Source organism: Zychaea mexicana, assembly GCF_025766255.1.
Source record: "Zychaea mexicana strain RSA 1403 chromosome Unknown BDB00scaffold_20, whole genome shotgun sequence".
Taxonomy (NCBI): Eukaryota; Fungi; Mucoromycota; class Mucoromycetes; order Mucorales; family Lichtheimiaceae; genus Zychaea; species Zychaea mexicana.
The window spans coordinates 377872-390443 of NW_026516683.1; the positions used below are offsets into that span (position 1 = coordinate 377872).

Genomic DNA, 12572 nt, shown 5'->3' on the forward strand with positions numbered 1-12572 from the left:
ATAAATTCTCTGATCTGGAGGAGCTACACACCTCGGCGCGTCATAAACGTCAGAGAGTAATCTGATTGGATAGAATGAACTGGCTCGAATGCCGCGTAGCATGTGTGTTCATTACTACTATATAACTGCGCAGCCGCAGCAATCATGCCGCTCTTCTTCCTCTTCGTCAACTTTTCTAAACCAAAGCTATTCAAGGTGAGTGTCATTGGAACAGATTAGAGGATCGGAGAGTGTATGTTTATGGTGGTGAGTGAGAAGAGTGTATGCAACCGGTTGTGAGTATACAGTGATTTCTTTAAGATCCGTTTATCTCACTTTCTTTCTTTTTTGACACAGACTTTCTTTCGTCTTAACCTGGTCCTTCTCCACTCAAAGCACAAATGCAAAAGTAAGTACAGTACAATATGGAAAGTGTGAAGTGTACTTTGAGGTTTTGCATGTGGATGTGATATACGAAAGAAGATCTGAATTTCGACGTGTCTAAAGAAGTGTGTGTACAGCATACAGTCGCTAATGTTATCCTCCTTTCTTCTCTGCTAGTACTATAGGATTCTGACTTTTTGAAATGGTTGGTTCGGTTTGGTGTTTGCATCCTACCCTTAAACATAAGCAACAACTGTAAGTACGGTAGGGAATGAAATGTGAGGATGAGTTGGAGAGAAGTCGAGTGTCTGTTGGAGGTGCTGATGCCATGACGTGTCAGGAATAGTTGCATATTAAGAACAGCCTGCTCATAATCTTTCTTCTTTTCATTCTACTTCAGGTTTCGCTTTATGCTGGTTGGGTTAATTGTGTCCTGCGGACAAATAACAGATAGTAAGTATAAGCAAAAGGGGACTTGAACATTGGTATGATAGGTGAGTAGGATGACATGGGTGTTGGGGATGACGCGTCAAAGGTGTGCAGTGTGTACAGCAGCGTGACGGGAAAGGGCTCCTGACCATGACGTATGCAATATGGCAGTCTCTCAAAAAAGTTTTCTTTCTCTCCTCCCCTTTCTTCTCTTATTCTTTTTTCAAAATTGGTCATCCCCTTCTTGCTTTTCCTCTCTCTAACTCAAGGCTCTCTTCCTCCAAGCCAAGGATGTCATAATAGTAAGTATCGCTGTGCTTGTGTTTGTCTTTGCGTGTTTGAAGAACCAGGAAGATGTCTGCCGTGACATGTCAAAAAGTGTATGCAGCTGCTCATAGATGTTTTCTTTTTTCTAATAGAGGATGGCTCTGCGGTGATCTGTTTGAACTTGGATTGGCTTAAACCCCATCTCTCTCTGTCTATAACTTTGCTGTGAAACGACAAAACAAATGTAAGTCAGCTTGGGATGGAGGAGGATGGTAATGCCGTGTCAAAAATAAAGATAGCACAGTGGGTGCAGCCCTCTAATGATCTTTTTTTTTATCCAGCTAGAAGAAGTGTTTCTGTCTTGGCTGTGATTCTCTGCTCTGCTCTGGCCGTGTGCTTGGCTCTCCTGTGTCTCATCGTAGAAGTATGGGTAAGCATAGCACGATAGAATCTTGTATGTGTGTGGTTTAACAGTTTCCCATTAACTGTTCATCTCTTTTGTTTCTCGGAATGGCGATAGTGCACAGACACCTCCATGCTAGTCAAGATTGATGCTCCACTGTCATCCCGCTCTTAGAAGCCGACCTGTCAAGTAGTCCATCGGCTGTGGTCAAGATCTATCCATCCATCTGGACGGTGGCGTGTGCTTTTTGCTTTGACTTGGACCTGAGGAAGTCGTTAAAAGCCTCATCTTCTTCTTTGCTACATATATATTTTATCCCCCCCCTTCTCCCCTTGCTCTGACCCAGGAAGTCGTTAAAAGCGTCTATTGCGTTCTTTATATAGTTTATCCCCCTCCTCTCCCCTCCCCCTTTGCTTTTCTCTCACAGTTCCAAGTAGCCTCTGTCTCGACCCATCTTCGGATGTTGCATCGTTTCACGCGAACGGCTGTTTTTTTTTACTCAGGCAGCCTGCGGGCGTAAGTCCTGCTTTATCTTCAATTTCCCCGTGCCCACGGGTCAAAAGTGCGGCCGAGGTCCCTCATGAATTTGGGGAATGCTTTGCGTAAGTACTTGCTTTCTCTCTCTCACTCTCCGTGCGCGGGTGGAATTATATGGAAAGAGCGGAGGTTCCTTTTTGGGATTTTTCAGCTAACTTTCAAAGATTTTAATAATATAGATAACAGCCTAATTTCTACAGAGAATTGTGCGTAGCCCATGATAGCAGTAGCAATGTGTGCAAGGAAGTTAAGATTTTTCCTAAAGGGCTTTGGCGTAGTAGTACATTGTGATCTCTAATTTTGTTTGGCTCGTAACATTGGAACGTTAAGACTAATTCGTGCAACCATCGAAACAGAGCTATAAAAGTATTCATCCTTTTGGAGAAATCTGAAAAGAAGGTTCTTTTCTCTCCCTCTCATTTTCATTACAAACGAAAACCAAGCAACATGAGCACCAATACGCGATCACCGGTAAGCAAGCAAAATCTGTACATTATCTTATGAGACCACTAGAGATGCAACCGATAGTGTTTAACAACACGGCGTTCCTTGGTTTGATATTTTAAGGTACCTGTAGCAAGCACGAGTACTGATACAGTGCAATCTCACCAATCATCAGCAATGGGAACAGGTGCAAGTGGGTTTGGCTATCAAGACGCAAACACTGGTACAAACGAATATATTTCGAAGAAAGCTGAGCTGGCAAAGCTAAGTGAAGACGAGATACGGATTGTACAGCTTTTTCGACCTGGTGCCATCCGCGATCCGAGCTATCGACGGGTAGCGTTATCAGCCATCGAATACATGAAGGACGTTAAAGAGCAAATGATTGACGAGATCAGACACCAGCCAGACTATGCTATGGAGCCTCCCGATACGGATGCAGAACAGCTCAACAGCGTACATTATTATATGGATGGAAAGCGACAAAAAGTACCACGCAGAAAAATCGACCAAGCATTCCTATTCCGCGCCAGCCCAGATTCAGTGGTAGCATCACCCATTACGGGAGACGATTCCACTGGCACAAGCCCATCTGACTCTACCGGCAACCCTCACCGTCACTTTAATAGCGACCACGCTATCTCTGACTATGACGAGTTAATTCGTATTGCAAGCGACCCTGCGCGGCATCGCAGAGCGACAGTCAACAAATTAAAGGCCCTCGGTTTGGAACCCTTGTTTCAACGATTACGGCGCATAGAGAGTAAACCGTCAGTGTTTACGGAGCTGCAGGATGTCATGAAGTTTATACGTGGATTGGAGCCACCAGCACCTCCAAGACGATCGACCACGAGTGTAACACAAACATCTTCACCACCTACCTCAATGGTTGAAACACACTTCTCAATATCAATGCGACGGCGGATCCTAGAAGAGAGCAATATCAGCGCCAACGAGCTTTCAGATCAACATCGTCAACAGTGGAGTATATGGGAACGTAATCTGATTTGGTTTGTCCATACCGCCAACACACTTGTGGGCACGTTTCACGGCCACTTGCCCTACCATTGGTTGAATCCAGATTATCTCAACAGGGAATGGAGGGACGGCCCTGAGGTCAAAAAGCTTCCTCGGATACCCACTTTAGAAGAATTCGACCGATCCCGCTATTCAATTAGTGCGTTTCCTCGTATCAAATACGGCATCAAGGTCATCGGTAAAGAAGTATCTCTGCAGGTGCTGTCACTTACGGATTTCCGCTATCGTATCGAAGACATGAACCAGGCGGAAAATCATGTTATGTGGAACTATTATCGGGATAGCATCCTTAAACTGTCCAAGCTTATTCCCAACAAGCGATCATTTGATGTTGCCATTGACGTAGGAATGATCCCTGAAGATATGAAGAGCATGGTGGACTTTACATGGTGGACCACCAACGTGATCAAGTTTGGAAGGGATGTTGAGCGAAGCATAAAAGTGTTCGACTCTAATAATAGCGGCATTAGCGTTGGCAATAGCAGTGGAGCAGGAGGAGCAGGGATTGTCATTGGCAAAGACACATATGACTTGTTCGACGACCTTCACAAGGAATATTACAGTTTTGTCAAAACAGTGCGACGGGATACGGGCGAGCAACTCAAGTACAATCCGGTACAATTTATTCTCAATATAATCATGGCTATCTTGACGCTCGCAGGTGTCGTTTTTGCAATTACTGGAATCATTCAAGTGCTTCAAGGATTTTGTGCTTTCGGAGATCAATACTGCTAATTTATATCGTACATACACTGTATACTGCTGTTCACCTTTTCTTATTCTAATTAAAAACTTTGCTCTACTGCCATCCAAGTATATTAAGGGTTTGTATTTATTGCTCCTTGTGTATCAGTTAACTCATATCTAAGGTTCTCTTTAAAGGGCTTGATGTACGTTAGCGTGCATAAATGACAGTAAAAAAGACCATTTATATGATTCCAACCAATATTGCATTTTATTCTCGATTTCTTTTTTTACAGTATCAACCAAGAGGTAATGAAAGAGCAATTTGCTATAAGCTTTCTCCAGAATGTATGTACGGTGTATATGAGAAGCATAATTGAAGAAGTCTCATTGAAAATCTGCGCAACTGCGTTCCATGTACCGGGCTTGTGTTGACTCCTTCTGATGCACGCTTGGGTTGAAAAAGACTTGTGGATTGTATTACTGCACCTGCTATTAAATAATATCATAAATACAAGAAGCACTTCACTTGTTGGACTCAATAGCGACCATTGGTTGGACTGTTGATACTTTCAAATACTATATTGCTATACGCTATTGCACATGGGCAACAGATTTGTAAAGCATAAATGGCAATGAGCTTCCCAATAAAAGATAATCATGCAAAGAAAAAAATTCGTAAAAGACAGTGGCAAAGTTCGGACTTGCACAAGATTTGGTTTCAACGTAAAAACATAGAGTGCTATTTTTCAGTGTTTTTTACTTTGTTATCATCACATTTATACACTATCATTAGATTTAAGCGAGAAGAGTAAGATAAGACTTCCTCTTGCTATTAAAAATTTGTGGCAACGACTTGGTATAAGCAATCTATGTTGCTTTACATCTTTCATGTAGTTCTGCGTGAAATCTGTCGGTTGTTGTTCGCATGGTTACATGATTTAGCCGTTTTTGACTTTGTTAAGATGTGTGTAACATCGATCTCTAGTGAAATGATTGGGAGCAATAAAGATTACCTGTTTAGTCATTATTCATAACCTCATGAGTAAAATCTCATGCTTGATTTTATGTGCGGGGAAGTAAGGGGGTGGGTGAGACGCAACGAACGAGTAAATATTTTTCGGCTATACAAAATAGATACATAGTAACCTCGATCCGCTCTCACCCGCATTATGCACATGAATGTTGTGCTTTACAATATGCTTCCAGAATAAAAACCTGGTTTTCACTTTTCACCCTCTACTTCGTCCGCATGGTAATCGGCCTTCTCTTCCATCATATCTTTTTACTCTATATATGATGCTTAAGGGCGGGGTCGTTTACTTTTGAAACGGTAAGTCTTTGCATGTTTACTCGTTCTAGAATCGCTTTTAGCTTAATTGTAAGTTTTAAGATAACAAATAAAAAGATATCGGAATTTTCCGTTGTATATCATGATGTGGATGATGATATCAAGTAATTAAGGTTTTACAGTCTGATGGCGCAAGATGCTGTGTATGATGGCTCATGTGATGGCTCTTTTAAAAAATTATGCAAACAATGAGTCGCTAGAAGAAGTCCAGCATTATAAGGAAATGGCAAAGTTCGTCGTTTATTTTTGACATCCCGGAATTTTACGTTAAGTGCGCCATGATTTCATGCGCTGATTGTTACACAATATGAGATCTTCAGAAGCTTTGCTGAAAAGAGAGAGAATAACTGAAGGGGGCGTAACGAGAGAGCGTTTGAGAAATCGTTCTTTCTTTCACATCCTGCCCCCTTTTCTTCTTTCTCGCGTTTTGTGCTTTTTATTTCTCTTTTCTTCTCAAACTTATTATATTTACCGGCTTGTAAGTGTAAATACACGGTGAATCCTCTAACTGTCACTGTGTTGTATCCTAATTGCTCTTCTTGTATACGTATTAGTAATTGATGAGCACATCGTTGCATTCCCTTCCTGTGGAGATTTTACTGCTTGTAGCAGATCATCTCAGTCTAGCCGACAATTACCAGTGTAGCCAAGTTTCTCGCCAATGGTATCGGATATTTCGTCCAAGCCTATACCGTTCTGTGCACATCAATGATCCAAAAACCCTCGGCGGCTTTCTGAAAATCCTATGTCGAGATCGTGAAAAACAAGAGCAGCATCAACCACCGTCGTGCACGCTGTATTTCCCAGTTTCCCTATGTACAAAGTCCATCGAGCTATCCAACGTCGAATTTCCCAAAGGGATACAAGACGCTTGCCCTGGAGTGCAGTCCCTGGCTTGGCGTTATGATAACCCCCCTAAGGCGGTGATCAACCAAACAATGGCGTATGGTGCTGCAATCACTAGCCTGACGCTCACATATACAGCAAGCGCTCAGGAGACTCCAACTGACATTTTTGGGTTACTCCGTCGAATGCCGCAACTGCAATTGTTAGCGTTGTCTGGTGTGTTCAAGGAATTGAGTACAGATGATCTGGAAGACTTGTATAACGAAGCACCAAAGACATTAACAAGGTTGGATTTGGAGGGAATCATACTGGCAACGGATAACCATTGGGTGCAGTCAAGTAGCCCATCATCATCAATTCGGGATTTACGGCTGGCGTATCAATGGCCTGACGATGAACGAAGCAGTGCCTTGTGGCTCATGTATCTGACATACAAGTATCCGCGTGTCCGACAGTTAAACTTGGAAGGTCGCAAGAGAACTGCCAACGTCGTATCTACCTCATCAAGGTTATCGGGATATGGTGGTGATGAGCAAGATAATATGGAATTTCAAGCAATGGATCCCCTCAATCTTCAAGCATGTGGCGTTTTTTCACGCTATCATCCGGAATTGGAACACATCCGATTAATGAACATTGGGTTGCATTCAAGCTTGTATCGAATAATGCTTCAAGGTCTGCAGCAATGTAAACATGTGGATCTTGCCGGTGTGGAGGCACCATCGTCCTACACCAGCGAGCAGAAGCAGCAGTGGTTGGAGGATCTGTTTTCCAGTTTTCAAGAAAGGGTCCAACAACTGGATATGAATATGGTCTATCCACGAAGCGTCATGGCAGGACTGAGTCGGTGCAAGAACCTGCGTGAGTTGACGATCGGCCGCACATCTGGATTCTTTACTAGTCGAGACCCGCATTGGCAATTGCCGTTATCAGATTTGCTTGCAATTTGCCCCCGACTTGAACAGCTTACTTTGCGGCGACTTACAATTGGATCACCATTAACAACAGCTCATCTACAGCAACATATCACAAAGTCTCGCCGTCATCATCCATTGCGAAGCCTTCGTCTAGAGTATGCTGCTTTGCCTGCTTCCATTTTACAAGCTTTGGCTGTACAGTGCCCTCGATTGAACAAGCTTTACGTCCACCACTGCAAATGGATGAGTCAAAATCATCGACGAAACGATGTCATTGTTCACATGCCTGAGCAGATGCTAGACTTAGTCGAGATCATCGGATCTGGTGACGTTTATACGCTCGAGCCACACAGCTTACTTGCTATTAAAACTGTCAATGCACCCACGGATGGATATCGTTGGCTCTTCAGCGCCGAGTCATCCGCAACAACATGCTCAACAACAACTCAAAGCATAATGCAACAAGCTAGTGCATGGAGCCAAATCCAATCGTTGTCCAGCATGCAACGATTAATGCATTTAAATGAGCAAAACGTCGCATTGCTCGAGAAACATATGTCAGATTTGGAGGTTGCTTGTGCGCTAAGGATTAGCTCAAAGGAGCAAACAGCATCGGATGGCCTGTGTACTCGGATCAAAACAGCATTGAGCCACGGATACCTGGCGTTTCAATGCAAATCTATCAATAACTTCTACTTCAATGGCGCCCGAGTCAATCTTTAATCCGATACCACGCATATACCCATTTCCCCGCCACAATTACTTTGTCACATTAACATAATATACCCTTCTTTTAAGCTTCTTGTATATTCTTTTGTTTATCTGTAAATAAAATATTCTTCTATAAGCTGGGTTTCTTGGGTTTCTTTTCTGAAAATGCAATATGATGTCTAGAATAATAGAGAAATTTAATTAGCGGTTCCCTTATTTTCTTTTCACCTATATTACTAGTAAAACACATACCTTGCGGTAGCCAACAGATATCCATCCTGATCATACAACCACGCATCTGCATTCATGATACCATCGATAATGTTCTTCATAAGAAACTTGACCAAGACACGCTTGGTTGGATTTGTAGGCGGGCGATGGAACGCGATTTCAAACTGGAGCGAAGCCCTGATGGCATGCATCATTTCCTTGGTGATAAACGGACGAGGCGACGTGGCAATATCCGCAAAACAAGCGATACTCTTGGCATCAATAGGTTCTCGATCGTTAGGCCATTCAAAAGCATGCCATAATTCACCCTTGTCGCCATGTTCCTGGTTTTCATATATTCGTAAAACGTCTGGTCCACCAGCCAAACCGAATTTGCTAAGTTTCATTCCGTCAAAGACAGGTGGAGTCTGTTTATAATCAAGCGGGGCGAATTTGAATCCATCTTGTTTGTTGGTAGTTGTAATGATGATGTGTAGTTTGGTAATGTAGGCGCTTGGATCGTACGCACTGGGAGATGGTTCATCAAGTGGTGCAGGTGTGGGTAGCTGTTTGAGAGTAACCTGCGATACTCGGTACCCGCGTTCACTCGTTTTGAGCTCCTCGAGTTCGACGATGCAGGGGCCCACGAGACTTAACTTAAAAAAGAACGCATTGAAAACTACCACGCGATGGCCTGGAGCTCTTTGAAGAGCAGCATCCATCAAGATAGCAGTCAAATAACCTGGATGATAAAGACGTATGCCGTTTAAAGAATTGATTAATCTCTTTTTCTGCTCTGCATTATTCAAGAGTAGCTTCGACACCCTGCCTTTTGCCCTTCTTTCACTCTCATTCACTGGTGATGATCATAAATTACAACAACATACCACCCTGGATTTTTTTATGATGCACATTTAAATATAGTTTAATAAGTGCTGCTTGATTGTTTAGATATATACGTTCTTTCTTGGTACCTGAGGATTATTATGCGTCAAACGAAAATCCTGTTTGGCTAATTTGTTAGTTTTTATCTTTTTATACAGATGTTTTTGCGTGTTACTTACGGAGTCTATACTGGCCACGAACAGGGCCTTATTGCCGATATCACCAATGTATTTTGTTTGGGTTGCTTTTGAGTAGTTAGGTAGCATTGAACAAAAATTAGAGAAACGGAACAAAAGAAGCCAAAAATGATAAATGAGAAGCAATTTGAAATCTTTGCACGATCGTGTGAAACTTCAAATTTATCATATTTGCTGGGCTTGTGCAGAAAGAGTCCCATTTCTCACCATGTAGCCATAAGTTACTTACTCTAGTTTGCTAGTATAGGCTCAAAATGCTGTATTTGAAGGGACATGTTGTTCGCTGGATACTTTTATTCATCTCTCAGAAGCGCGGTGTGGCTTTATACTTTACACTTCCGGCCTACGTGTTATGTTCGGTTCTACATTACATTTCAGCTTAGCTCAGCAACGACATTGAACATTTAGTTCCTGAAGTGCATCAACGTGTGACAGAAGTTGGTACACCGCCATGCTTGGGAACATCATGCGCCGACTTGAACCTCTACAAAAGAAACAGATTGACATAACACAAGGCTGTGATGAACATTTTAAAGAAAAAGGAGCTGGAATAACTATACCTCTCTTCATTTCCTCACTATGTCATCTGTCATCTTTGTAGCAGAGGTGTTTGGACTATAGTCGAGTAGAAAAGTATCACGGAAGGTTTGGCAAGGAGTAGAGTATACCTGGAGGAAAGTAATACTACGATGTAGACAGCTAAAAAAGTTCTGTGCCCAATATTTTCTACTTTCTATTTTACCACAGATAACGTGATGCCTATACTTTCCCAACTTTTGTATCACTTTAACCGTCTTAAACTGAGTTCACCTGTGATATGCTGAGTACTGTTGATATATAAAAGTTTAAAAGAAGGGGTCGATATTGTTATTACAATCTATTGATATCATATATGTGTATGCATGTACAACGTGTATAATAGCAATGATGATTAGCTAACGCTATTATTATTTAATATCTTATTGCTTTGAAGCTTTCATAGTATGCAGTTTTGGGAGCATAGCGAAGCTGTTTTTTTCTATAGCTTATGTGATTTACTTCACCAACGTAAGCGTTCTCGCCGCGATGATGTATGCTGTTTAAGGCATCCATCGATACCTGTGATATGAACTTCCACTCTTTGGCGCCCACATCCATCTTTTTGAACAGGTGGTCGAGATACGCTGTACCAGGATAAGATGTTCCGTAACCGTGATCGAAATGAAAGGTAATGTTCAACCTCCTTATCGTGTGCCTTTTCTTTTTGCTGCTGTCGTCGTTGCCGGTAGTTCTGCCACTACGGCGGATGTCGAGAAACTTTTCTATATCGGTTGCGGTCAGGCATGAATGTTTCTCATCAATGGTCAATTCGTCTAGGGTATCCATATTTTCGGCAACGAATTGCATAACCTTGTTGGTCATTACGGATGCGCATTGCTCGACAGTAATGGATCGCAGCTGTCCCGACATGCGTTCTAAGAACAGGAGCATCCCGGCTCCTGTGACCTTATAGCAGCACTCCAATCCTATACTTTCTAAGCGTGGTGTCGATGAAGCGAGTGTTGCAAGCACGGTGTCATCAATAACAGGGTAGTCCCAACGGTGGTAACGTATATCGTGTAATGAAACGTGCATCAAATTTGGTACCGAGTGTTGTAAAAAGGAACATAGCTCTGATCGAGTGACACGGCTATATGGTCCCTTAAGCCTTAAGTACTGTAAAGATTGAAAGACGAAACCGGACAAGTGAGCCATGACTTCGGGGTTCACTATCCCTGGGCCATCCAAATCCAATGATACAAGCAGTTTGCTGGTGTCCTCGTCGATGAGCGGTAATAGTATACTCGGCGATATTCCTTCATAGTTTTGTTCCTGAAAGACGATATGTTTTAATCCTCGCTCCGGCACTGCTGTCAATGATGGTATCATTGTTGCTCCGTCGTTATTCCTGACTGGTCGATCATGGAATGAGGTTTCCTCATTTGGGCGAGCATATTCGTAAAAGATAAGCGTCTTAAGCTCGGGACAATGCTCGCGTAAGAACCCGGGCAATAATGCGCATGTGTTTCGCGTATAGCGAATATTCAGACATAAACGACGCAATCCGGGTGTCGCCTTTAGAAAGGGCCTTGGATCAAAGCCATAATAGTTGGATGGATTTTGAAACTGCAAAGAAAGGTCACATAAATTAACATGCTCATAATCTGCTGCCATGCCATGCATCCATGGAGACTGTCGCTGCCCGATACGGAAAACCCATTCTTTGCAGTCAAGCTTGGTGAGATTCAGGCAATCATGTAATAATGTGTCCAGAGGGATATTGTCATTCGGACCTACTGCCGTTCGACTGATAGAAATATCTGTCAATGCAGTGCCACAGGTGTTGACCAAGGTCGACAATTGCTCGTTTGTGAGTTCCTGCCCGTACAGATCCACTATGATATAGTATAGCAGTTTAGAATCACTCCGCTATTTTCCTTACTTTCTTGGCTCCTCACTCAAAAGCTAACCTTTCGAAATCGCATAGAAACCTTGCTCATGAATGAAATTGATAACCTTAGTAAGCTGCTTTTCGTCTCCATGAAGCAAACGTATATGTTTGACTGATCCCTGTTGTATATACGAAGTATATGGAAGTATGTCCGGTACAATAGAGCGTTTTAGGAGCGTGACTAAGCAACTCCATAACGGTTGCCAGTTTAAGACCATGAATCGCCAAGCTTTGCACACACGAGCTAAAACCCAGCAATCAGACAATGAAAGGTACTGAAAGATTTCGTCTTGAATCTCGTTTGGTAGACTTGGAAGAAGCATTTCCATCGTCATGGCGAATTCGCGAGTGTTGGTTATGAAAGTGTAAGCGTGTTGTGGAAAACAAAACAAAAGAGGCTTTTTTTAAGAACGTGTGTGTGATTTGCGTTTCGCTGTAGGCTTGGTTTTGTACAACACTAAACGCATTGGGATGAGGCAAGACTATTTTTATTCACACCAACATATCATTTATTCTGGCATACTAATCAATGTTGCATGCTAAAATTTGGCAGCTTGTTGGAAAATATATATCTTTTATTTTTTTTCCAAATATATAGATGTATTAGCTTTGACCTCCTTCTCGTTTGTAAGTTCTCCTTTTATAATAGTGGTCTTGACGTGTCGAAGCTGAAGATATAAGTCATAATAAAGATGTTACTATTTTTTAATCTGTTACAATAATACAATTTTGTAGGCAAAGGGAGACTTACAGCATACATTAGAATGCTTGCTGGATGTTGCTAATGTCCAACGTCGGACAATAATGAGCAAAAACCTGT

The 12572-nt window shown here is 42.3% G+C and overlaps 5 protein-coding genes across 5 annotated transcripts; 2 read left to right on the forward strand and 3 right to left on the reverse strand.

Annotated features, from left to right (window-relative positions):
* The first annotated feature begins 1863 nt into the window (after positions 1-1863).
* BDB00DRAFT_813765 (uncharacterized protein) lies at positions 1864-4264 on the forward strand. The gene is made up of 4 exons (XM_053122787.1): positions 1864-2064; positions 2179-2245; positions 2356-2470; positions 2567-4264. Exons 2-4 carry the CDS (start codon positions 2217-2219, stop codon positions 4214-4216), a joined length of 1794 nt encoding a protein of 597 aa, XP_052981809.1. The 5' UTR covers positions 1864-2064; positions 2179-2216; the 3' UTR covers positions 4217-4264.
* Positions 4265-5793: 1529 nt separating this feature from the next.
* On the forward strand, positions 5794-8079 carry BDB00DRAFT_813773 (uncharacterized protein). The gene has a single exon (XM_053122788.1). It carries the CDS (start codon positions 6077-6079, stop codon positions 8000-8002), a length of 1926 nt encoding a protein of 641 aa, XP_052981810.1. The 5' UTR covers positions 5794-6076; the 3' UTR covers positions 8003-8079.
* Positions 8080-8120: 41 nt separating this feature from the next.
* On the reverse strand, positions 8121-8922 carry BDB00DRAFT_786343 (uncharacterized protein; the record flags this gene model as incomplete). The annotated part of the gene is made up of 2 exons (XM_053120604.1): positions 8121-8169; positions 8243-8922. The coding sequence occupies 2 exons, from the start codon at positions 8920-8922 to the stop codon at positions 8121-8123; spliced, it is 729 nt and encodes a 242-aa protein (XP_052981811.1).
* A 1189-nt stretch (positions 8923-10111) lies between these two features.
* Positions 10112-11728, reverse strand: BDB00DRAFT_237652 (uncharacterized protein). The gene has a single exon (XM_053116605.1). The coding sequence runs from the start codon at positions 11482-11484 to the stop codon at positions 10234-10236; it is 1251 nt and encodes a 416-aa protein (XP_052981812.1). The 5' UTR covers positions 11485-11728; the 3' UTR covers positions 10112-10233.
* On the reverse strand, positions 11676-12330 carry BDB00DRAFT_813780 (uncharacterized protein). Its single transcript, XM_053122789.1, has 4 exons — positions 12306-12330; positions 12192-12228; positions 11889-12117; positions 11676-11821 (listed from the first exon to the last, which is right to left on the reverse strand). The coding sequence occupies exons 3-4, from the start codon at positions 12085-12087 to the stop codon at positions 11760-11762; spliced, it is 261 nt and encodes an 86-aa protein (XP_052981813.1). The 5' UTR covers positions 12088-12117; positions 12192-12228; positions 12306-12330; the 3' UTR covers positions 11676-11759.
* Positions 12331-12572: the final 242 nt, after the last annotated feature.